Genomic DNA, 21,731 nt, shown 5'->3' on the forward strand with positions numbered 1-21,731 from the left:
AAAACAAAGGTAATCAGCGGCTATTTTGGTGGGGATAACAACATAAAGAAGCAACACACTTTAATAAGCGGGAATGCTTCAGGAACAGTCTGAGTTGGTGAGCACGGTGATGAATAATACACCCACAACAGTTGCCGCATTAGCTGCGGTTGCTGCAGCTTCCGAAACAAATGGAAAACTAGAGTCCGAAGAACTACCTGAAATTACGATTCCTAAGCCAAGAAGTAGTGTACAGTTAGAACAGCTACTGTACCGTTATAGAGCTATTCAAAACCATCCCAAGGAAAATAAGTTGGAAATGAAAGCAATAGAGGGTACCTTGATGAAGATATCACGTGACCAGGATCGCTACGAAACTAAGTTAGAAACTTTGAGAAAGAGTATAGATGAGGGATTTCATTATGATGAGGATTTACTTAACAAACATCTAGTTGCGTTGCAGCTACTAGAGAAAGATACTGATGTTCCTGATTATGTTTTATACCTACCAGACATCGATAACGATGAAACTATCGTGAAAGAAGTAGATTTCCCGGGAAAGAAGCCAATAAGAATCTCTATGGATTTCAATACGAAGGCTAAAAGTTTAGATTTAGAATCAAAGTTTTCCAACGCCACAAAGACTGCATTGGGCGATCCAGAAACAGAAATAAGAATATCTGCTCGCATATCCAACAGAATCAAGGAGCTTGAAAGACTACCTGCCAATTTGGGTACATACTCACTAGATGATTGTTTGGAGTTTATAACAAAAGATGATTTATCGTCCAGAATGGACACTTTCAAGATCAAGGCTCTTTTGGAATTGAAGAGTTTAAAGCTACTTACTAAACAAAAATCCATCAGGCAAAAATTGATTAACAATGTTGCTAGTCAAGCACACCACAATGTTCCATATTTGCGTGATTCTCCTTTCACAGCAGCAGCGCAAAGGTCCGTTCAAATAAGGAGTAAAGTGATTGTCCCACAAACTGTTCGCTTGGCGGAAGAATTAGAAAGACAACAATTACTGGAAAAGAGAAAGAAGGAACGTAATTTACATCTACAGAAAATAAACAGCATCATTGATTTCATCAAGGAAAGACAGTCTGAGCAATGGTCTCGCCAAGAACGTTGCTTCCAATTTGGTAGATTAGGTGCTTCATTACATAATCAAATGGAGAAGGATGAACAGAAAAGGATAGAAAGAACCGCCAAGCAACGTTTAGCTGCTTTGAAATCTAATGATGAAGAAGCTTACTTAAAACTGTTAGATCAAACTAAGGACACTAGAATTACACAATTATTAAGACAGACCAATACTTTCTTAGATTCTTTGTCAGAGGCCGTTAGAGCACAACAAAATGAGGCAAAAATACTTCATGGTGAGGAGGTTCAAGCGATTACTGATGAAGAAAGAGAAAAGACTGACTATTATGAAGTGGCTCACAGAATCAAAGAAAAGATTGACAAACAACCTTCAATTCTTGTCGGTGGTACTTTAAAAGAGTATCAATTGCGCGGTTTAGAATGGATGGTATCGCTGTACAATAATCATTTGAATGGTATTTTAGCAGACGAAATGGGTCTGGGTAAAACCATTCAGTCCATTTCTCTAATAACGTACCTCTATGAAGCTAAAAAGGATATGGGCCCTTTCCTAGTTATTGTACCCCTATCCACTATAACAAATTGGACACTGGAATTCGAAAAATGGGCTCCGAGCTTAAACACTATTATATACAAAGGCACCCCAAACCAAAGACACTCTTTACAACATCAGATAAGGATTGGAAATTTTGATGTCTTATTAACAACTTATGAATATATTATCAAAGATAAATCTCTTTTATCTAAACATGATTGGGCTCATATGATCATTGATGAAGGTCATAGAATGAAGAATGCACAATCCAAGCTATCATTCACAATTTCCCATTATTACCGTACAAGAAATAGATTGATTCTAACAGGTACCCCTTTACAAAACAATCTTCCAGAATTATGGGCACTGTTAAATTTTGTTTTGCCGAAAATTTTCAATTCGGCTAAGACTTTTGAAGACTGGTTTAATACTCCTTTTGCTAACACTGGTACCCAAGAGAAATTAGAGTTAACAGAAGAAGAAACGTTGTTGATTATCAGAAGACTGCATAAGGTGTTGAGACCATTCTTATTACGTCGTTTGAAGAAAGAAGTAGAAAAAGATTTGCCTGATAAGGTGGAGAAGGTTATTAAATGTAAACTATCTGGTTTGCAACAACAATTATATCAGCAAATGCTAAAGCATAACGCGTTGTTTGTTGGTGCAGGAACAGAGGGCGCCACTAAAGGTGGGATTAAAGGTCTGAACAATAAAATTATGCAATTGAGAAAAATCTGTAATCATCCCTTCGTATTTGATGAAGTTGAAGGTGTCGTAAATCCTTCGAGAGGCAATAGCGATCTCCTTTACAGAGTAGCTGGTAAATTTGAATTATTGGATAGAGTGCTACCTAAATTCAAAGCCTCGGGTCATAGAGTATTAATGTTTTTCCAAATGACTCAGGTTATGGATATTATGGAAGATTTTTTAAGGATGAAAGACTTGAAGTATATGAGATTGGATGGTAGTACAAAGACCGAGGAGAGAACAGAAATGCTGAATGCGTTTAATGCACCAAATTCCGATTATTTCTGCTTCCTTCTATCGACCAGAGCTGGTGGTTTGGGTTTGAATTTACAAACTGCAGATACTGTAATCATCTTTGATACAGATTGGAATCCACATCAGGATTTACAAGCACAAGATAGAGCTCACAGAATTGGGCAAAAGAATGAAGTTAGAATTTTAAGATTAATCACTACCGATTCTGTGGAAGAAGTTATTTTGGAAAGGGCCATGCAAAAATTGGATATTGATGGTAAAGTTATTCAAGCAGGTAAATTTGATAACAAATCAACCGCAGAGGAGCAAGAAGCATTTTTGAGAAGATTGATTGAAAGTGAAACGAATAGAGACGATGATGACAAGGCAGAATTAGATGATGATGAGTTAAATGATACTTTGGCCAGAAGCGCCGATGAAAAAATACTGTTTGATGAAATCGATAAGGAAAGAATGAGCCAAGAAAGAGCAGACGCTAAGGCTCATGGTCTGAGAGTTCCACCTCCTAGATTGATTCAACTAGACGAACTACCTAAAGTCTTCAGAGAAGATATTGAGGAACATTTCAAGAAAGAGGACTCTGAACCATTGGGAAGAATTAGACAAAAGAAAAGAGTTTACTATGACGATGGTCTTACTGAAGAACAATTTTTAGAGGCTGTGGAGGATGAAAATATGTCTTTAGAAGATGCTATCAAGAAAAGACGTCAAGCTCGTGAAAAGAGGAGACTACGTCAGAATGGCACAAAGGAAAACGAAATAGAAACGCTTGAAAATACGCCTGATGCATCTGAAACTTCTTTGGCTGATAATGATAGTTTCAGGACGAATATAGATGATGAAGCTGGTGCTAATCAGGAATCTACAGTTTCTCCATCGAAACGCCGGAGTAGTAGAAGGAAAAGAACCATTGCCATTGTTGCCGCAGAAGACAAGGAAAATGTTGAAGAAGAGAGCGTTCCCAAAGAAAACGGGGACGCCAAGGTAGAAGAGGAACAAAAAAGTAGCTCCGTCGAAATTATAAATGGTTCGGAATCCAAGAAGAAGAAAACCAAATTAACAGTCAAGATAAAGTTAAAGAAGACAGCCGTGTCAGATAATAATGATAGCAAACAAACAGAGGAAACCTCAGAGGCAAAATCACCTCTGAAGAAGACTCCAGCCAGGAAAACTAAAGCGAAACTAAAGTCGCCTGGAATTTTTCCTGCCGTGGAAAAATTGGTGGAAGAAATGCGTGGATTGTTAGATGAAGCAGATTCCCATCCAAGAACATCCATTTTTGAAAAACTTCCATCAAGGCGTGACTATCCGGATTATTTCAAGGTAATTGAGAAACCTATGGCTATTGATATCATTCTAAAGAACAGTAAGAATGGCACATACAAAACCTTGGACGACGTAAGACAAGCCTTGCAAATAATGTTTGAAAACGCCAGATTTTACAATGAGGAGGGCTCCTGGGTTTACATCGATGCCGACAAGCTAAATGAGTTTACTGATGAATGGTTCAAGGAACACTCGTCTTAAAGCCCACATCACCACATGACTTTTTTAGAAATATACCCCTTTTTTTCCTTATATACTGTTCATATCTTTTCGTCCAGTCTGTACGTACGTATGTTTGACAAATATATAACACTGTAACAATAAGATCAATAGAGTAAGTACACAATACACAAGAATAGTCAACGTTGCTTGGCATATTATCCTGTTTTTTAGTAGCGCAAACCATCACCCGCCCGGGCCGGACCAGTTAGCTTCGACCGTTTGCGGTTCCGGGGCTAAGGAAGGGGCCTCTGCAAATAAGAAAGAGGTATTACACATAGATGATTGGCAAAGGGACCGTGGGAGCCAAGACCTATCTATATGTAAGTCCGATCTACGATAACGGTGCAGATTCATTGGGCGTGTACTATTTATACTTTACCTAACCTGTGTGTTATTTAATAAGATCATAACCTGTTTGCTTTTCCCCTCAATTTTGTTTTTTTAACACATTATAAGCAGTCAAATACAGGCAAGAAGAAAGAAAGAAGTGGTTAATACTAAACACCGTAATTTTTCTTACTTCCCCACATCATAACTTCGTCCAGAAGAAACGAAAATAAAAGGAATTTTTAGAAAACACCAAGCTTTATCATCATCATGCTAAGGTTAGTGTCTTCACAAACATGCCGGTATAGTTCGAGAAGGCTATTGAAAACATCTCTACTTAAGAATGTATCTACCGTGAGAGTTGTGAGAAGAGGACTAGCCACTACTGGTACTGATAATTTTCTATCGACTTCAAATGCCACTTACATCGATGAGATGTACCAAGCTTGGCAGAAAGACCCATCTTCCGTCCATGTTTCATGGGATGCATATTTCAAGAATATGTCTAACCCAAGGGTCCCTGCTACGAAAGCTTTCCAGGCACCCCCCAGTATCAGTAATTTTCCTCAAGGTACTGAGGCCGCTCCGTTGGGGACCGCAATGACTGGTTCGGTGGATGAAAATGTCTCGATACATTTAAAAGTGCAATTGTTATGTAGAGCTTATCAAGTTAGAGGTCACTTAAAAGCACATATCGATCCTTTAGGTATCTCATTCGGTAGTAACAAAAGTAATCCTGTTCCACCAGAATTGACGTTGGACTACTACGGCTTTAGCGAACACGATCTTGATAAGGAGATTAATTTAGGGCCTGGTATTTTGCCAAGGTTTGCCAGTGACGGCAGATCAAAAATGACCTTGAGAGAAATTGTGGATCACTTAGAAAAGCTATACTGCTCCTCGTACGGTGTACAATACACACATATCCCATCTAAACAAAAGTGTGAGTGGTTAAGAGAAAGAATTGAAATTCCAGACCCTTACCAATACACAGTGGATCAAAAGAGGCAGATCTTAGATAGATTAACATGGGCCACTTCCTTTGAGTCGTTCTTATCTACAAAGTTCCCAAATGATAAGAGATTCGGTTTGGAAGGTTTGGAAAGTGTTGTTCCAGGTATCAAAACTTTAATCGATCGTTCGGTTGAATTGGGTGTAGAGGATGTTGTTTTGGGTATGGCTCACCGTGGTAGACTAAACGTCTTATCCAATGTGGTTCGTAAACCAAACGAATCCATCTTTTCTGAATTTAAGGGTTCCAGTGCCCGTGATGATATTGAAGGTTCGGGAGATGTTAAGTACCATTTAGGTATGAACTATCAAAGACCTACTACTTCAGGAAAGTATGTTAACTTATCCTTGGTTGCCAATCCCTCTCACTTGGAGTCCCAAGATCCAGTTGTTCTTGGTAGAACAAGAGCCTTATTACACGCCAAGAATGATTTAAATGAGAAAACAAAGGCTTTAGGTGTTTTATTGCATGGTGATGCTGCTTTTGCTGGCCAGGGTGTTGTCTATGAAACCATGGGCTTTTTGACCCTACCAGAGTACTCTACAGGTGGTACTATTCATATCATTACTAACAACCAAATCGGGTTTACTACAGACCCAAGATTCGCAAGATCCACACCATATCCTTCCGATTTGGCCAAGGCTATTGATGCTCCAATTTTCCATGTCAATGCGAATGACGTGGAGGCTGTGACATTTATTTTTAATTTAGCTGCAGAATGGAGGCATAAATTCCACACCGATGCTATCATTGATATTGTTGGTTGGAGAAAACATGGTCACAACGAAACTGATCAGCCATCTTTCACCCAGCCACTGATGTACAAAAAAATTGCGAAGCAAAAATCTGTGATTGACGTCTATACTGAAAAGTTGATTAATGAAGGCTCATTTTCCAATAAAGATATTGATGAGCACAAGAAATGGGTATGGAACTTATTCGAGGATGCTTTCGAAAAGGCGAAAGATTACGTTCCATCACAAAGGGAATGGTTGACAGCTGCGTGGGAAGGATTCAAATCACCAAAGGAATTGGCAACCGAGATATTGCCACACGAACCAACTAATGTTCCTGAAAAAACTTTGAAAGAGTTAGGTAAAGTTCTCTCCTCGTGGCCTGAAGGCTTCGAAGTGCACAAAAATCTAAAGAGAATTTTGAAAAATAGAGGTAAATCTATCGAGACAGGTGAAGGCATTGATTGGGCTACCGGTGAAGCTTTGGCATTCGGTACTTTAGTTTTAGATGGCCAAAATGTCAGAGTTTCTGGTGAGGATGTGGAAAGAGGTACATTTTCTCAACGTCACGCAGTTTTGCATGACCAACAATCTGAAGCCATTTACACACCGCTAAGCACCTTGAACAATGAAAAGGCTGATTTCACAATCGCTAATTCCTCCTTGTCCGAATACGGTGTCATGGGTTTCGAATATGGTTATTCACTAACTTCTCCAGATTATTTAGTCATGTGGGAAGCTCAATTCGGTGATTTTGCGAATACAGCGCAAGTTATCATCGATCAGTTTATTGCCGGTGGTGAACAAAAATGGAAGCAACGTTCTGGTTTAGTTTTGTCTTTGCCTCATGGTTACGATGGACAGGGTCCAGAACACTCATCTGGTAGATTAGAAAGATTCTTGCAATTAGCCAACGAAGACCCAAGATATTTCCCATCGGAGGAAAAATTGCAAAGACAACATCAAGATTGTAATTTCCAGGTGGTGTACCCAACTACACCAGCTAACCTATTCCATATCTTAAGAAGACAACAGCATCGTCAATTCCGTAAGCCGTTAGCATTATTATTCTCCAAGCAATTGTTACGTCACCCATTAGCCAGATCATCACTCTCTGAGTTCAGCGAAGGTGGATTCCAATGGATTATTGAGGATATTGAGCATGGGAAGAGTATCAGTACAAAAGAGGAAACCAAGAGACTTGTTTTACTAAGTGGGCAAGTTTACACTGCTTTACACAAAAGACGTGAGACTCTGGGTGATAAGACCACCGCCTTCTTAAAGATTGAAGAACTTCACCCATTCCCATTTGCTCAACTACGCGATTCGTTGAACTCTTATCCAAACTTGGAAGAAATTGTTTGGTGCCAAGAAGAACCATTGAACATGGGTTCTTGGGCATATACAGAACCACGGTTGCACACCACATTGAAGGAAACAGATAAGTATAAGGATTTCAAAGTCAGATATTGTGGCAGAAACCCAAGTGGTGCTGTTGCCGCAGGTAGTAAAGCGCTACATTTGGCCGAAGAAGATGCTTTCTTGAAAGATGTTTTCCAACAATCCTAAGATAAATTTTTACCGATTGCTTTGTAGGATGCAACTATGAAAAAACATATAAAAATCAGCCATATACACGTACGATATTGTATTACTTTAATGTGTATGGAGAGCTTCATTCCCTAAAAGAGTGATCTACAAGTAGTTTCTTTGATACATTTCCTTTTTTGTTTACGTTTGTTCACGTCCGCTTAACCTTTTTGAAATCATTTAATTTATCTCCTTGTTTATGTAAGATATTTTCTATTAGTGGTATTTCCTATTTATTCACAAATAATCTTTTCCCTTATGTATTGACAAAGTGTCTTTCGAGCTTTTCTCTCTTAGTATGTTCGCAATTAATGCCTTTCTCGTCTTCGTCCGGTGCTGGAAAAAAAAAGTAAATGGGAGGGGTAGGGGTAGAGTAAGTGGAGAAGCTTAATTATTGATCTTGTACATTTACTACAACTTTCAATCAATTTTTTGACAAAAACAGCAAAGAACATGTCGCAATTACAATCACAACCTAAGAAAATCGCCGTAGTCACGGGCGCCTCGGCTGGTATTGGGTATGAGGTGACGAAGGAATTGGCCAAGAATGGGTATATGGTTTATGCATGTGCAAGGAGATTAGAACCAATGGAACAGTTGACTTTTCAATTTGGTAACGACAGTGTTAAACCATACAAATTGGATATTTCTGAGCCAGAAGAAATTGTAAAGTTTGCTGGCTTTTTGAGAACTACATTGCCTAATGGTAAATTGGATTTATTGTACAACAATGCCGGTCAGAGTTGTACTTTTGCCGCATTGGACGCAACAGATGCTGTAATAGAGCAGTGTTTTAAGGTTAACGTGTTTGGGCACATCAATATGTGTCGTGAACTGTCTATATTTCTTGTGAATGCAAGAGGAACCATTGTTTTCACTGGTTCTCTAGCCGGTGTAGTATCATTTCCCTTTGGTAGTATTTACTCTGCCTCTAAAGCTGCAATTCATCAATATGCTCGCGGGTTGCATCTAGAAATGAAACCTTTTGGCGTGAGGGTCATCAACGCCATCACGGGTGGCGTGGCTACCGACATTGCCGACAAGAGGCCCTTGCCTGAAACCTCAATTTACAACTTTCCTGAAGGTAGGGACGCCTTTAATTCGAGGAAAACCATGGCCAAGGATAACAAGCCTATGCCAGCTGACGCGTACGCAAAACAACTGGTTCAAGATATCTTGAGTACTAGGGACCCCGTTGATGTATACAGGGGAACATTTGCCAATATCATGCGTTTTGTCATGATATTTGTTCCTTACTGGTTATTGGAGAAAGGGCTTTCCAAGAAGTTCAAATTGGACAAGGTCAACAATGCTTTGAAATCAAAACAGAAGAATAAGGGCGATTAGTATGTTTCGCCATTGTTAATAGCTAAATAATATATACATATAAATGTGTTCGTATAAGTTGTATACCGTCCCATGAGATCAGTAGCTAATACTCTTTGAAACCAGTATTACACTGTCCTTTAACTCTTATTTATCTCTCATCGTAAATTCCTGTCACCTAACTCATTCTCTTTGTACATATCGTTTGAAACACACCAGGGCGGAAATTCGCTCATTTTCGCATCGTGCTTTGTTATTTTTTTTTCAAAATTGCCAATGTTTATTTATAAACTACATGAGAATAGTCTGCGTTTGTCTTTGCATTCCTCTTCTCTCACTTAAGATATGAGAACACCATACCAAATATATATATCCACTCAGTTGAATAAGACGCTATAGCAAGATCCATTCGAATCGAAAGAAACAATTTCCTTGCATCCCTCTCGAAATTTCCAACTATTTACAGTCCCTCCTTTACAAATTATCTAGCAAGCAAGAAATTTTTTGTTTAGTGCTATCCAACTACTTACATTCCTTTGAATATTACTAATTATAAGTTAAACTGAGCTCCTCTATCCAAGTAAGTTATCTATCACAACTTTAGTTCATTTATCTTTACAAGTCTTCATTTCTGTGAGCATAATTGTCTGTTCTTTCGTCTGCAGCAACCTACTCCCTTCTCTACACTGTCAATGCAGTGCGTCCTCGAAGCGTTGGTAGAGTCGTATTCAATTGTTATTTTTGGTTTATGTTTGCTTGTTTCTCCTGAAACGACATTCGTCACGAAAATCTGCGACGCGCAGTTTCCTGATTCGGACACAATTTCTTGATTTGGACATGTCAAGTTTTGGCGTTTCGCGTCAGCTATGGGAACCTTAGGATCTATATTGGGAGGAAAGAAAAAAGAACCAATAATGCATACAACACAACATAAGACAGCAGCTATCTACATCTCAAATAAGATGCTGATAAGTTTCGATTTGAGAATACTGTCTGTGAGAAATACAAGACCCAAAAAGAAGTATAGAAAAAAACACTTTACTAACTAATATCCAATCCTTTATCTCTTCGCAGAAACAATGAAATTCTCAACTGCCGTTACTACGTTGATTAGTTCTGGTGCAATCGTGTCAGCTTTACCACACGTGGATGTGCACCAAGAAGATTCCCATCAACACAAAAGGGCCGTTGCGTACAAGTATGTTTACGAAACTGTTGTTGTCGACTCTGATGGACACACTGTAACTCCCACTGCTGTTGAAGCTACTTCTGCTGACGCCGTTGCTATCCAAACAGCAGTTACCACAACATCTGTTCTGGCTCCAACCTCTTCCGCAGCCGGTACTGTCGGCTCCGCCTCCGTTGCTGTTTCATCTGTTGCTCTAGCTAAAAATGAGAGAATCTCTAATGTGGCCACATCCGCCACTGTCTTGACACCTCAAGGAACATCGTCCTCCTCGGCAACCTCAGCTCTGGAAAGTAGCTCCGCTTCTTCCTCATCTGCTGAAAAAAACAGCAAGACCTCTACTGTTGCTTCAACTTCCTCTGCTACCCAATCTAGTGCCTCATCTTCTTCTGCTACCCAATCTAGTGCCATATCTTCTTCTGCTACCCAATCTAGTGCTTCCTCTTCTGCTAAATCTAGCGCCTCCTCTTCATCTTCTGGTTCCCAACCTACTTCCTCTTCCTCTGCCAGTGGAAGTATCTATGGTGATTTGGCTGATTTCTCAGGTCCAAGTGAAAAATTTCACGACGGTACTATTCCCTGTGATAAATTCCCATCCGGCCAAGGTGTCATTCCTATTAATTGGATAGGTGAAGGTGGATGGTCCGGTGTGGAAAACACCGACACCTCTACTGGTGGTTCGTGCAAGGAAGGTTCTTACTGTTCTTACTCCTGTCAACCAGGTATGTCCAAGACTCAGTGGCCATCTGACCAGCCATCTGATGGTAGATCCGTTGGAGGTTTATTGTGTAAAAACGGTTATTTGTACCGTTCCAATACAGATGCCGACTACTTGTGTGAATGGGGTGTCGATGCTGCCTACGTTGTTTCCAAATTGAGCCAAGGTGTTGCCATTTGTAGAACCGATTACCCAGGTACTGAAAACATGGTCATCCCAACTTATGTTGAAGGAGGCAACTCCTTGCCATTGACTGTGGTCGATCAAGATTCCTACTTTACTTGGGAGGGTAAGAAGACATCTGCTCAATACTACGTTAACAATGCCGGTGTCTCGGTCGAAGATGGCTGTATCTGGGGTACCTCAGGTTCAGGTATCGGTAACTGGGCTCCATTGAACTTTGGTGCTGGTTCCACCGACGGTGTCACATATTTATCATTAATTCCTAATCCAAACAACAGCGACGCATTGAACTACAATGTCAAGATAGTTGCTGCCGATGAGTCTTCCAATGTCATTGGTGAATGTGTCTACGAAAATGGTAAGTTTTCTGGCGGTGCTGACGGCTGTACCGTTTCTGTAACCTCCGGTAAAGCTCACTTCGTCTTATACAATTAAGCTATGTGAGCATTTTTCCCCTATTTTTTTCGAAACACATCCTACCCCTATGTTTTACTCAAGCGTCTCGTTCCCTTCTTTCTTTTTACCGATATTTAGCTGTCCATTTTTCTTTTTTTTTCGTTAAACGTCAGTGTTTCTTAACTTTCATTATCCAAGCAAATTAAAATGATGAATAAATAGAGCCGATCTTACTTACGGTCTCCACCTTTCATCAAGAGAGTATTTCAGATAGGAAGATTTTCAATGACGGAACAATTTAAGTAGATCTACGTAAGAAAACACATATAGTCTGATACCCATAAGAAATTAAGAACTCTTTTTCTCTCTAGCTTTTCGCCTCCTTCTACAGTAGTACGTTCCTACTCAGCTAAAAATAGTACTTATGCAGCATCACAGCCCTCCCAAAGGGGAAATTGAAAGGTTTACAAAATCATTACATTTCCTAATTTGGTCATAAAGGCACACATTTCCGCACGTTGTGTTCTAAGCCCCCAGAGCCAGTCACCGAGAAGAGGATCTGCGGAGATGAGCTTTGCCCCGCCATTACCCGTAGAAATACTACTCTTTTAGGAAATTGTGGATCAAAAAGGGAAAATGCGGATGGTGAAAGAAAAATTTTTGGAATTTTATTTCTTCAGATGGGGGAACTTGGTATGTCCTTCCTTTTCTCGTAGAAGCTGGAGACACTAGAGCAGTAAGAAATAGAAGGTGTGTCTTACATATTCTGATAGTAGCAAGCGTGCATGAAAATACTTGAAAGGTGTGCAGAAAGAATAGGAAAGACATTTGGAAACACAGAAAATCTTTTTCAAACAAAGAAAAACTAAAATCAGATCGCGTATTTTAAAGGCTACGCAGAACAGGAAATAAATTGTGTGCAATCCCTGCGCTCAGCTCATACAAAAAGGCGCAAAACGAGTTAAAAGTTAGGACTAATTGCAGAATTTCAAAAGATAAATAAAGGCGAAAATCATAGTGGATGCCATAACATGAAGCGGGAATCACATAAGCAGTACGAAGAAGAAAAAAATCCGGAAGGACTAATGGCTGCTGAAGGAGAACAACATATCACGTTATCATCCGGTACTACAGTGACAGCTGGTGTGGGGGAAGAGAGCGCGAACAGGAGACCAGCAGAGTCATCACAAAGTTCAAAACCTCTATCGCTGCGAATGAAAATATTGAAAGAACTTGGGATTGACGATATTCATGAACTAGATGCAAGCGATACCGGTCTAGTGGACCAATTTTTGAATGTACGATTGATAAATGTCACAAAAGAACTAGAAAAGATACGCGAGTCTAATCTTACCAAACTAAACAAAATTATTGATAAATGTATGGAAAGTGATAAAATAAGCGATTCGACATTGAACAAGATTCTTGACATGTGTATGAATAGAGATAGAAGTACTGATAACCTTAATCACCATGCGGTACCGTCTCCCACAATGTCAAAAAAACGCAAGGTAAGCGCATCGGAGCTAGCAAGTCCACGAGGTCATAGAAGATACAGGTCAGACATACCTACGGTATCAGAGATTGAGACAGGAGTCGGATACCCTCAGATACACCAGCAACCTGGCGCTTACACTTTGCCCGTGCCTGCCAACCAGTGGATGAATAATCCATATATGCAGCCCCCGCAGCCACAAATGCAGCAGTTGATGCCACAGTATTTATACCCGCCAGGAATGGGACAGCAATCTCAACTGCCTACAATGAGCTCGAATTCCGAGTCCCAGACACCAGTGATGAGCTCGCAATTCCTCTCTGTAAACCAGCATGGCCTTTACCAACCAAACATGGGTCCTCAACCCGTAATAAGTATGGGCCCACAAGCAAACATATATGGGCAGCAGCAACAGCCTCAAATCAGTCAAGAACGAGATCAGTCAAGAAAAAGTTTTAGTCATAGAAGATCGCAAAGCGCCAATATTTCCATGGCGAACTTCAGGTCGCCCATGCGGAATCCGCAACTGGGTTCGTCCCAACGGCCCGTTAATTTTTTAATCCATACCCCAAAACATCCCCCTCCCACATGATGTGCCACTTTTTTTTTTCTTTTACTATACCCCTCTTTGACCTCCATTTGATGCATTTGTCCACCATTACTTCAGTTCTAAAATATATATATATATCTATATATATATATGAAAATATATACTACAGTGTTATTATTCACTATTTATTCTTCTTTGTTTGTCTCATCCTCACTGCTAAAGAAAACAAGCTATTGGCATATATGCTGTCATTTGACTCTAAGTGTAACGTTTAATCTGCTCTTCCCATTACCCGCTTTAACGGCCGTAAAACGGAGGTAATAATTACTAGCATCCTGACCCCCCCAAATATTATGCCTTTTAAGTCCTTCTTCCTTGAAAAAGGATGTCTTGGCTCAGACAATACCGTATGACCTTTTAACCTCTTCCTCTCTTGATTGATGGTCTTAATGAAATTAATAATATCAATTGTAAGATAGTAGACCGCGTCACCATCTATTATCGAAAAAAATTTAATCTCAAGATAATGGGGTATATAAATATATAATGGTGACAACATCAGGCCAAATGGTGTTCATTCTTAGTAGAACTGTACTCTTGGACCAAGATATTGCAAAGATGGCAGGAAGAATCTCAAGCATAATGTTGAAAAATGATATAGAGGGCGAGCTTGCAGAGAGCATGCAGTCATACAAAACAGAAACGGTAGATAAGCAGGCCCTGCAAAGAACTACGAGCGTGAAGCCAGAACCAGATATCACAGTTCCGCCTCATTCCCGGTTTTCTCGTTCTTTCAAGACGGTGTTAATAGCGCAGTGCGCCTTCACTGGCTTTTTCTCTACTATAGCCGGTGCCATCTACTATCCCGTCCTGAGTGTTATAGAAGGAGAATTCGACATTGACGAGCAGTTGGTAAACATCACTGTTGTAGTATATTTTGTATTTCAGGGTCTCGCTCCCACATTCATGGGCGGGTTTGCAGATTCGCTGGGAAGGAGGCCTGTGGTACTTGCTGCAATCATCATTTATTTCGGTGCCTGCATCGGTCTTGCTTGTGCTCAAACATATGCTCAAATAATTGTACTACGGTGCTTGCAAGCCGCAGGTATTTCACCTGTGATCGCGATCAACAGCGGCATTATGGGTGATATTACCACAAGAGCCGAGCGCGGCGGGTATGTTGGATATGCAGCTGGGTTTCAAGTGCTTGGTTCTGCATTCGGGGCGCTTATCGGTGCTGGCTTATCCTTTCGATGGGGATGGCGAGCAATCTTTTGGTTCTTAGCAATTGGCTCTGGCATTTGCTTCCTGGCATCTTTCTTGATATTACCAGAAACAAAGAGAAACATATCAGGAAACGGTTCTGTGACACCAAGATCATACTTGAATAGGGCCCCGATTCTTGCTTTATCGACAGTGAGAAAATCATTGCGTTTGGATAATCCAGATTACGATACTTTGGAACAACCTAACCGGTTCAATTTACTGGCACCGTTTGAAATTTTGAGAGCTTATGAGATTTGTATACTTATGCTGGTCGCTGGGTTACAATTTGCCATGTATACCACCCATCTTACAGCGTTATCCACTGCTTTAAGCAAAGAATATCACTTAAGCGTTGCGAAGGTAGGTCTATGCTATCTTCCCTCAGGTATTTGCACCTTATGTAGTATTATAATTGCTGGCAGGTATTTGAACTGGAACTATAGAGGTAGATTAAAAAACTACCAGAACTGGTTGGACAAGAAGAGGTCGAAGCTTTTAGAAGAACACGAAAACGACCCTGTCATAGTGCAGACTATCATCGATAATGACCCCCAATACACTTTCAATATCTTTAAAGCGAGATTGCAACCTGCATTCGTTACCTTAATCTTAAGTAGTAGTGGATTTTGCGCGTACGGTTGGTGTATCACCGTCAAAGCTCCTTTGGCAGCAGTTCTTTGCATGAGCGGATTCGCGTCGCTGTTCTCCAATTGCATTTTAGCTTTTTCAACCACTCTTATAGTTGACCTCTTCCCCACGAATACATCTACAGCTACAGGATGTTTAAACCTATTCAGATGTATCTTGTCTGCCGTTCTTATTGCTGCATTAAGTAAAATGGTAGAAAAAATGAAGTACGGTGGCGTTTTCACATTTTTGGGGGCTTTAACCTCTTCATCCTCGATCCTTTTATTTATTCTGTTAAAACAAGGTAAAGAACTAACTTTTAAAAGGAAAAGGCAAGAATTGGAAGTAAAACAAGAAGCCAAACTCCTTGAAACCAAGGAAAATGCTTCTTCCGATCACTTTACTACCGATGAAGAACAATTGGTATGATGAGCTCTCTCAAAATATCACATAGAAACACGTACAGATAACCACCTTCTTTTTAGAATTCTATAACAATATATTCAGAAATAGAAGCACGTCTTCGTAATCATAAAACAATCAGTGGGTGAGCTCTGTCATTATTATTCTCCGCCAATTTTTGGCAAGGCCGAAAATATACAAGATGTGCGAAATTCTGAGGTTCGGGGGTCCCATGCTTCCTGCCCCGCTATCGAGGGACCCTGCATATCACCATTTAAGTTTAAGTTTCTTATGGATGGTAAAAATGTAATAAAGTTGAAAGGCTTGGAAAATGTTATGTTATTGTAACAAGTAACTCCAAGCAAACATATTCTAGCCAAAAAGATTCAGTAAGCAATAAGTGTTCGAAGGAACTTACTCTTGCTTAAAAAGGATGATGTGATAAAATTCTTAATATCATCATCCTTTATCAGGTAATAGAAAAACCAAGTTGAGATACAACTTTTATAGACGCTTCCCGGTCAAACAACAAACTGCTATAAGCGTCTCACGTAATGCTTAGGGTGAACAGCAATGGAGATAAGTGCAGCTATGGTTCAGATCTCAACCAGAATAATGATGAAGAAAAAATATACTCATACTAAAGCATATACTGAATCAAAATTTTATGTCTGGTCTCTTATGAGGGTCAATTATAACCAAAAATCCTTACCGCTCAGTGTAACTTCGCTGGTTCCTTTTTTCACCATGGCAGGGTCCGTTCATTATTTGGTGCTTACTGTAATTGAAAGAAATCCTACCATTACTAAAGAGTTGACGAATGATACTATTTGTGGTTTATTCATCTTTCAGCACTGACGCTTCCAATCGTTAATGAATTAGCTAAAATACTTAGAAGGCGATCTGTTATATTATGAGCGTTATCAATGTACTTCTGTTCTTGTATTGGATTGGCGCGTCTATTAGGTATGCTCAGATCTTGGTACTAAGGTGCCTGCAAGCAGTTGGTATTCCTTCTGCCATTGCTAAAATAGTGGAGTAGTGGGAGATGTTATGAAAAAGGTAAAAAGAGGTGGACATGTTAGATCGGTTATTGGTTTCTAAGTGGACATGCCTGCTTTCGACGTATCTATCAATACCGTACTGCTAATGAGGTGGGTTGAAGAGAAACGTTTTGGTTCCTGATCATTGGTTGCGCAATTTGCTTAGTTGCTTCGGCTTTAATGTTACCAGAAACAAAAAGAGCGCTGGTGGAAAACAGCAAAACGATCACCATTATCCTTTCTGAACAAGTTGTTCATATTAGATGTTGACACTATATGAAAGCCATCCCATGTAGATAATCCTAATTTGAACATAATAGAGCCACATACTAGAGTAGATTTGTAGCACCTTTGAAAATTCTGCACATACGGGCAACAGACATTCATTGTTCATTGTCGTCATATATTATCCACGTGGGTCACTCATTAAGTTGCCTAAGCAGTTGTATCGAGTAAATGGTATAATATTAGTTTTAAAAATGGACCTTGGCTACTTGTCTTCCGGAATGTCACCATTGATAACCATTATCTCGGTTGGTAATTATCTGAATTGGACTTAAAAGACAAAAAAAGATCAAATACAACAGATGGATTAAAGAACAAGAATCACAGTTAATAGAGCAATGTAAAAATGGTCAGAATAAGGTAAGGAAATCCGTTTAGTCCAAGTCTTATTATACAGAAAATTTAATGGAAGCAAGGTTGCATTCAGCATTTGTGACACTTATTTTCAGTGGCCTTACCTTTGCTGCATTATGGTAGTGCCTTTTGTGAAAGCACCACTTGCTGTCGTTCTATGTACAAGTTCATTTACAAGTTCATTTTTCGATTCCATTTTGAGCTTCCATTTTACTTTCTCTACGACTTTGATTGTAGGTGAATTTTCAGCTGAAAAAGGCCTCCACCGTAGCTGGTTGCGTGTATTCATTCAAATGCAAGTTATCTGTGAATTTCAATACAGTATCTAGTAAGATGAAATATGGAGGTACTGTTACATGTTCAAGTGCTACGACTTCATTGTCGTCCTTAGTATTATCCAACCCTTAGAAGGATGGGAAACAACTATCGTTCGGTAGGATTAGGTAGGACAAATGATACGTCGGTTGAAAACTCGGTTGGTAAAGAAAGTTTCTGAAAAAGTTCCGACATGAAGAAAAAAGTCGTAAGACAAAAGTCTTTGCCCCTACTTTCCAGAAACGGATAACTTCACTTTTTAAAGGTTATAAACGGCAACATTTAGAGTATCTAGATTCTTTGAATTGATTACTTTAAAAAAATTTCCGTCCCTTTTTTCTTTTTTGGTTGTTCAAATAAACAAAACATAAACCGGTCCAACCAAGAATATATTTCGAAAATTGAAAAAATATAGCTACTTAATTGTGACAGACCCGTCATCATCAAATATATTTAGTTCTTACCTTTTCTCGAATTAAAAAAAAAAAAAATTGAATAAGCATAAATATAAATGTATAGGAAAATAATACTCTCTTGTTTCCCTGAAGAATTAAATGAAGAATGATAAAAAGTATTATACTGAAGACAGAAATGAAATGAACATTTAGAATTAATTAAAAGGTGAGACGACGAATTGAAAATTACCGGTGAAAACGAAGGGAAACAAGGTGAGTGCTTGGAATAAGCGAGTTGAAATGTATAGTAGAGACCCCCTCAATTTGTCCTTTAATGTTGTTGTATAAAATTTTCTGGATCTGAAGTTGGCATATTATGTAACGATTTATTTTGCTGGTAGAATTTATGGTTTAGTTGCTTAACTTCATTTTTTAAACCATTGACTTGTTCCTTTAAGTTTTCAATGGTGCTGAACATCGTTTGCCACATGTAGATTATATCTGTAGAAAAAACCGGGGAGATTTGTTCTTGTTGTTGCATGTCCCGCGGTAGTTGTAGAGGCATCGTTTGCTGAAAGAACGGCGATGGTGGAGTTTGCAGGATTAAATTATCAGCTGGTGCTGAAGAAAGAAGAGAAAACTGGGCGGGACTTATGAAAGACGGTTCCACTTTGGTATCCAAAGCTGGGATAGAATCCAATTTGTCGAGATCGATGCTGGATTGAATATGTTCTGGGGTACTGAAAATATTAGTACTATGGTTACTATTTTGATTGCTAATATTGTTATTATTTTCGTTACTATTATGGTTACCAATATTGCCATCGTTACTGTTATTATTAATATTATGATTACTGCCGTTTTTGTTCGGCTTCAGTGTTTTCTGTGATTTGAGTATAATATTTCCATTTACAAAACTAAATGTATTTTGTAGCTGAACCAGCAAATACTGCATTCTTGATAATTTCGACGGATCAAAATCTAAATTCGAGTTTGCTTCTTGTTTTGACTTTTTTTTCTTTTGTTTTACTTTCTTTGACGGATGAACTTTTAAAGATTTTGTGTATAATACTTTGAATCTATCATGGCATTGACGAGAGTTCCTCTCGTATCCATATTGTTGAAGTAAGATTTTAGAAATTTTCTTCCAAAAGTTCTTCATAGGCTTGAAATATTCTACAAACGTTAGTAGTTGAGAATTGTTCATTATAGTAGTAATGAAGGCTATATCTTCAGGTTCTTTCCATTTTTTCCTGATCTGCCTTGCAGACGAAGAAGATGAATTAGAGTGATTCAGATCATTTTCATCAATTGAACCTGAGTTGGAATTCGAATGCGAATTCGAATTCGAACCAGAATTTATCCTTGGAGTAATTATAGAGCACTCAGAACCCGTTTCTTCATTAAGATTTGCAGTAATAGGCGTGTTCAAATTTGGCGGATAATCAGGGAAATTTTTATTTATAGTGCTTGACTCATCCATTAGGTTCAGCTTCGGTTGAAGATATTCCAAGTACATTCTATAAATTTCAGCAATAAAATGAAGAGAAAAAAAATGCTAAAGAAAAAAAGACTGAGAAATAGTTAAACGACTAAGATAATATAATATACTATCATGAACTGTAGTCTGGACGACCAAACGGGAAAAAAGGAAATATAAAAAAAAAGTCACACTGCAAAGAAAAAGAAACAGGGTGGTTTCAGTATTATTCAAAACTATTCGTTCTTTCCTTATATTAAACAAAAAAAAATGAATCTTAGAGAAACAATACTCTTCGGAGTGCAGAAATTAAGGAACAATAAGACTGTCCCTTATTTATATACATTCCATCAAAAATGATCTCAACCAGGATATTATGCAAGAAAATAACGAAGTAAGGAACAAGCACAATGGTATGTCCGGTCTTGGAAAAGCTTAAAGAATACTCAACCCTGGTGCTAGGGCGGCCGACGTATTTTAACTTTGCAACAACAGAATGCCATATGCGGTGTCACCCAGGCAAGATCAGCTCTGATATCTGCAAGCTGCGGAAAATACTAGAGAAAAATCCATTCCCGTTGACAAAATTTAGCCGACCCCCTCGGTTTACGTTTCTCAGCCAATCCAAATTTGGAAGGCGACAACCTCGACGATTCCTACTTCCGTAATTTAAGTTTGCCCAGGCAAAATCTCAAATTTGCTTTACGTAAGAGAAAGAAGCGCAGATCCCTTAAAGTTACCTTCAAGCAAATCCAGAAGCGCAAAAGCGGGAGGGAAAAAACATGAAGCAGGAGTAGCCAACCGCAAAAAACCCCGCGGGCAGTTGTTCTGCGCATTTTTCATGCGCATGTTCCTAAGACAAAGTCCTACCTTAGGGCAGCAAGTAATTATACTCTGCACACTCTTAGAGCAGCCATCTCGTTTAATTTTGCATGCTTAAATAAGCATATAAACGAAGTACCTGAGGACCTGCATCGGCTGGCCCATGTGGAAAGCGAATATTCATGTTTTCTTCTTTACTGTGAAAATCGCTGGAGTCCAGCTATGCATATGCGAAAGAAAGAAAAATGAGGGACCTTTCGCAGGAAAGCATACTTGCATACTGCGCATAAGTGGAGAGAGGGGAACTTGTAATGCTGTTGTAGTTTGACGACTCCGAAGTATGTCAGCATACGTTTGCAGATGCACGTAAGAACACATAATCACTCATAAAGATGTACCTTCCAAAGGCAAGGGAGAATGTCTTTCATCAGGCCCTGGAGTCATGCCGCCATGATGAAAGCAAATTTTTTTGATAAGCACGAGTAAACATGATGCGTACTATCTTTTTCCCTCTCTCTTGCAATAGATATATGAGTCCCTTGAGTGGTCACGTGGAATAAACTTTTGTGTGTTGCAAGAATGGAAGGAGGAAAAGAAACTCAAATTGAGGCCACTTACGATTTCCGGTCGAGCCCGGCTACTTCCGGCCCAGAACCATTGATATCGGCCTACTTTCTTCTTAGAAGAGCGATACCGCACCTGCGCGAAGAAAGAAATTAAAGATAAGAACAAACAAGGAGAGGGGAAGAAGAGAACCAACTTCTTCATAAATATGTTAAAATAGCCGGGGAACCCCATAATAAACTTGGTCCGACATAATAGTATTACCCGCCATTTCAACACTGGTGCTGTTACCCGTAGACATTTTTTTTTTTTTTTTTTCATTTTTGATTTAGTCGTGAAATATTGGTAAACATCAAAAAGAAAAAAGAGAGAAAACATGTATTATTCTGATTTTACTACAGAATAGGCAACCATTGATTTTTGTTTTTTTATCGTCTCATCTCTAGTTCTCGTTGGCACCTTGACTTCATAACGCAAAGCTAACACT

At 39.2% G+C, this 21,731-nt stretch overlaps 7 protein-coding genes across 7 annotated transcripts; 6 read left to right on the forward strand and 1 right to left on the reverse strand.

Annotated features, from left to right (window-relative positions):
* Positions 1 to 73: 73 nt before the first annotated feature.
* On the forward strand, positions 74 to 4,153 carry STH1 (RSC chromatin remodeling complex ATPase subunit STH1; the record flags this gene model as incomplete). Its single annotated transcript, XM_056223134.1, has 1 exon — positions 74 to 4,153. The coding sequence occupies one exon, from the start codon at positions 74 to 76 to the stop codon at positions 4,151 to 4,153; it is 4,080 nt and encodes a 1,359-aa protein (XP_056082756.1).
* A 618-nt stretch (positions 4,154 to 4,771) lies between these two features.
* KGD1 (alpha-ketoglutarate dehydrogenase KGD1) lies at positions 4,772 to 7,816 on the forward strand (the record flags this gene model as incomplete). The annotated part of the gene is made up of 1 exon (XM_056223135.1): positions 4,772 to 7,816. The coding sequence occupies one exon, from the start codon at positions 4,772 to 4,774 to the stop codon at positions 7,814 to 7,816; it is 3,045 nt and encodes a 1,014-aa protein (XP_056082757.1).
* Positions 7,817 to 8,290: 474 nt separating this feature from the next.
* Positions 8,291 to 9,184, forward strand: AYR1 (acylglycerone-phosphate reductase; the record flags this gene model as incomplete). The annotated part of the gene is made up of 1 exon (XM_056223136.1): positions 8,291 to 9,184. One exon carries the CDS (start codon positions 8,291 to 8,293, stop codon positions 9,182 to 9,184), a length of 894 nt encoding a protein of 297 aa, XP_056082758.1.
* Positions 9,185 to 10,242: 1,058 nt separating this feature from the next.
* On the forward strand, positions 10,243 to 11,685 carry SIM1 (putative glucosidase SIM1; the record flags this gene model as incomplete). Its single annotated transcript, XM_056223137.1, has 1 exon — positions 10,243 to 11,685. One exon carries the CDS (start codon positions 10,243 to 10,245, stop codon positions 11,683 to 11,685), a length of 1,443 nt encoding a protein of 480 aa, XP_056082759.1.
* Positions 11,686 to 12,677: 992 nt separating this feature from the next.
* On the forward strand, positions 12,678 to 13,733 carry POG1 (Pog1p; the record flags this gene model as incomplete). Its single annotated transcript, XM_056223138.1, has 1 exon — positions 12,678 to 13,733. The coding sequence occupies one exon, from the start codon at positions 12,678 to 12,680 to the stop codon at positions 13,731 to 13,733; it is 1,056 nt and encodes a 351-aa protein (XP_056082760.1).
* A 576-nt stretch (positions 13,734 to 14,309) lies between these two features.
* SMKI09G0530 (MFS transporter) lies at positions 14,310 to 16,013 on the forward strand (the record flags this gene model as incomplete). The annotated part of the gene is made up of 1 exon (XM_056223139.1): positions 14,310 to 16,013. One exon carries the CDS (start codon positions 14,310 to 14,312, stop codon positions 16,011 to 16,013), a length of 1,704 nt encoding a protein of 567 aa, XP_056082761.1.
* A 2,696-nt stretch (positions 16,014 to 18,709) lies between these two features.
* On the reverse strand, positions 18,710 to 19,897 carry RPI1 (Rpi1p; the record flags this gene model as incomplete). Its single annotated transcript, XM_056223140.1, has 1 exon — positions 18,710 to 19,897. The coding sequence occupies one exon, from the start codon at positions 19,895 to 19,897 to the stop codon at positions 18,710 to 18,712; it is 1,188 nt and encodes a 395-aa protein (XP_056082762.1).
* Positions 19,898 to 21,731: the final 1,834 nt, after the last annotated feature.

The sequence above is a fragment of the Saccharomyces mikatae genome (assembly GCF_947241705.1).
Source record: "Saccharomyces mikatae IFO 1815 strain IFO1815 genome assembly, chromosome: 9".
NCBI lineage: Eukaryota > Fungi > Ascomycota > Saccharomycetes > Saccharomycetales > Saccharomycetaceae > Saccharomyces > Saccharomyces mikatae.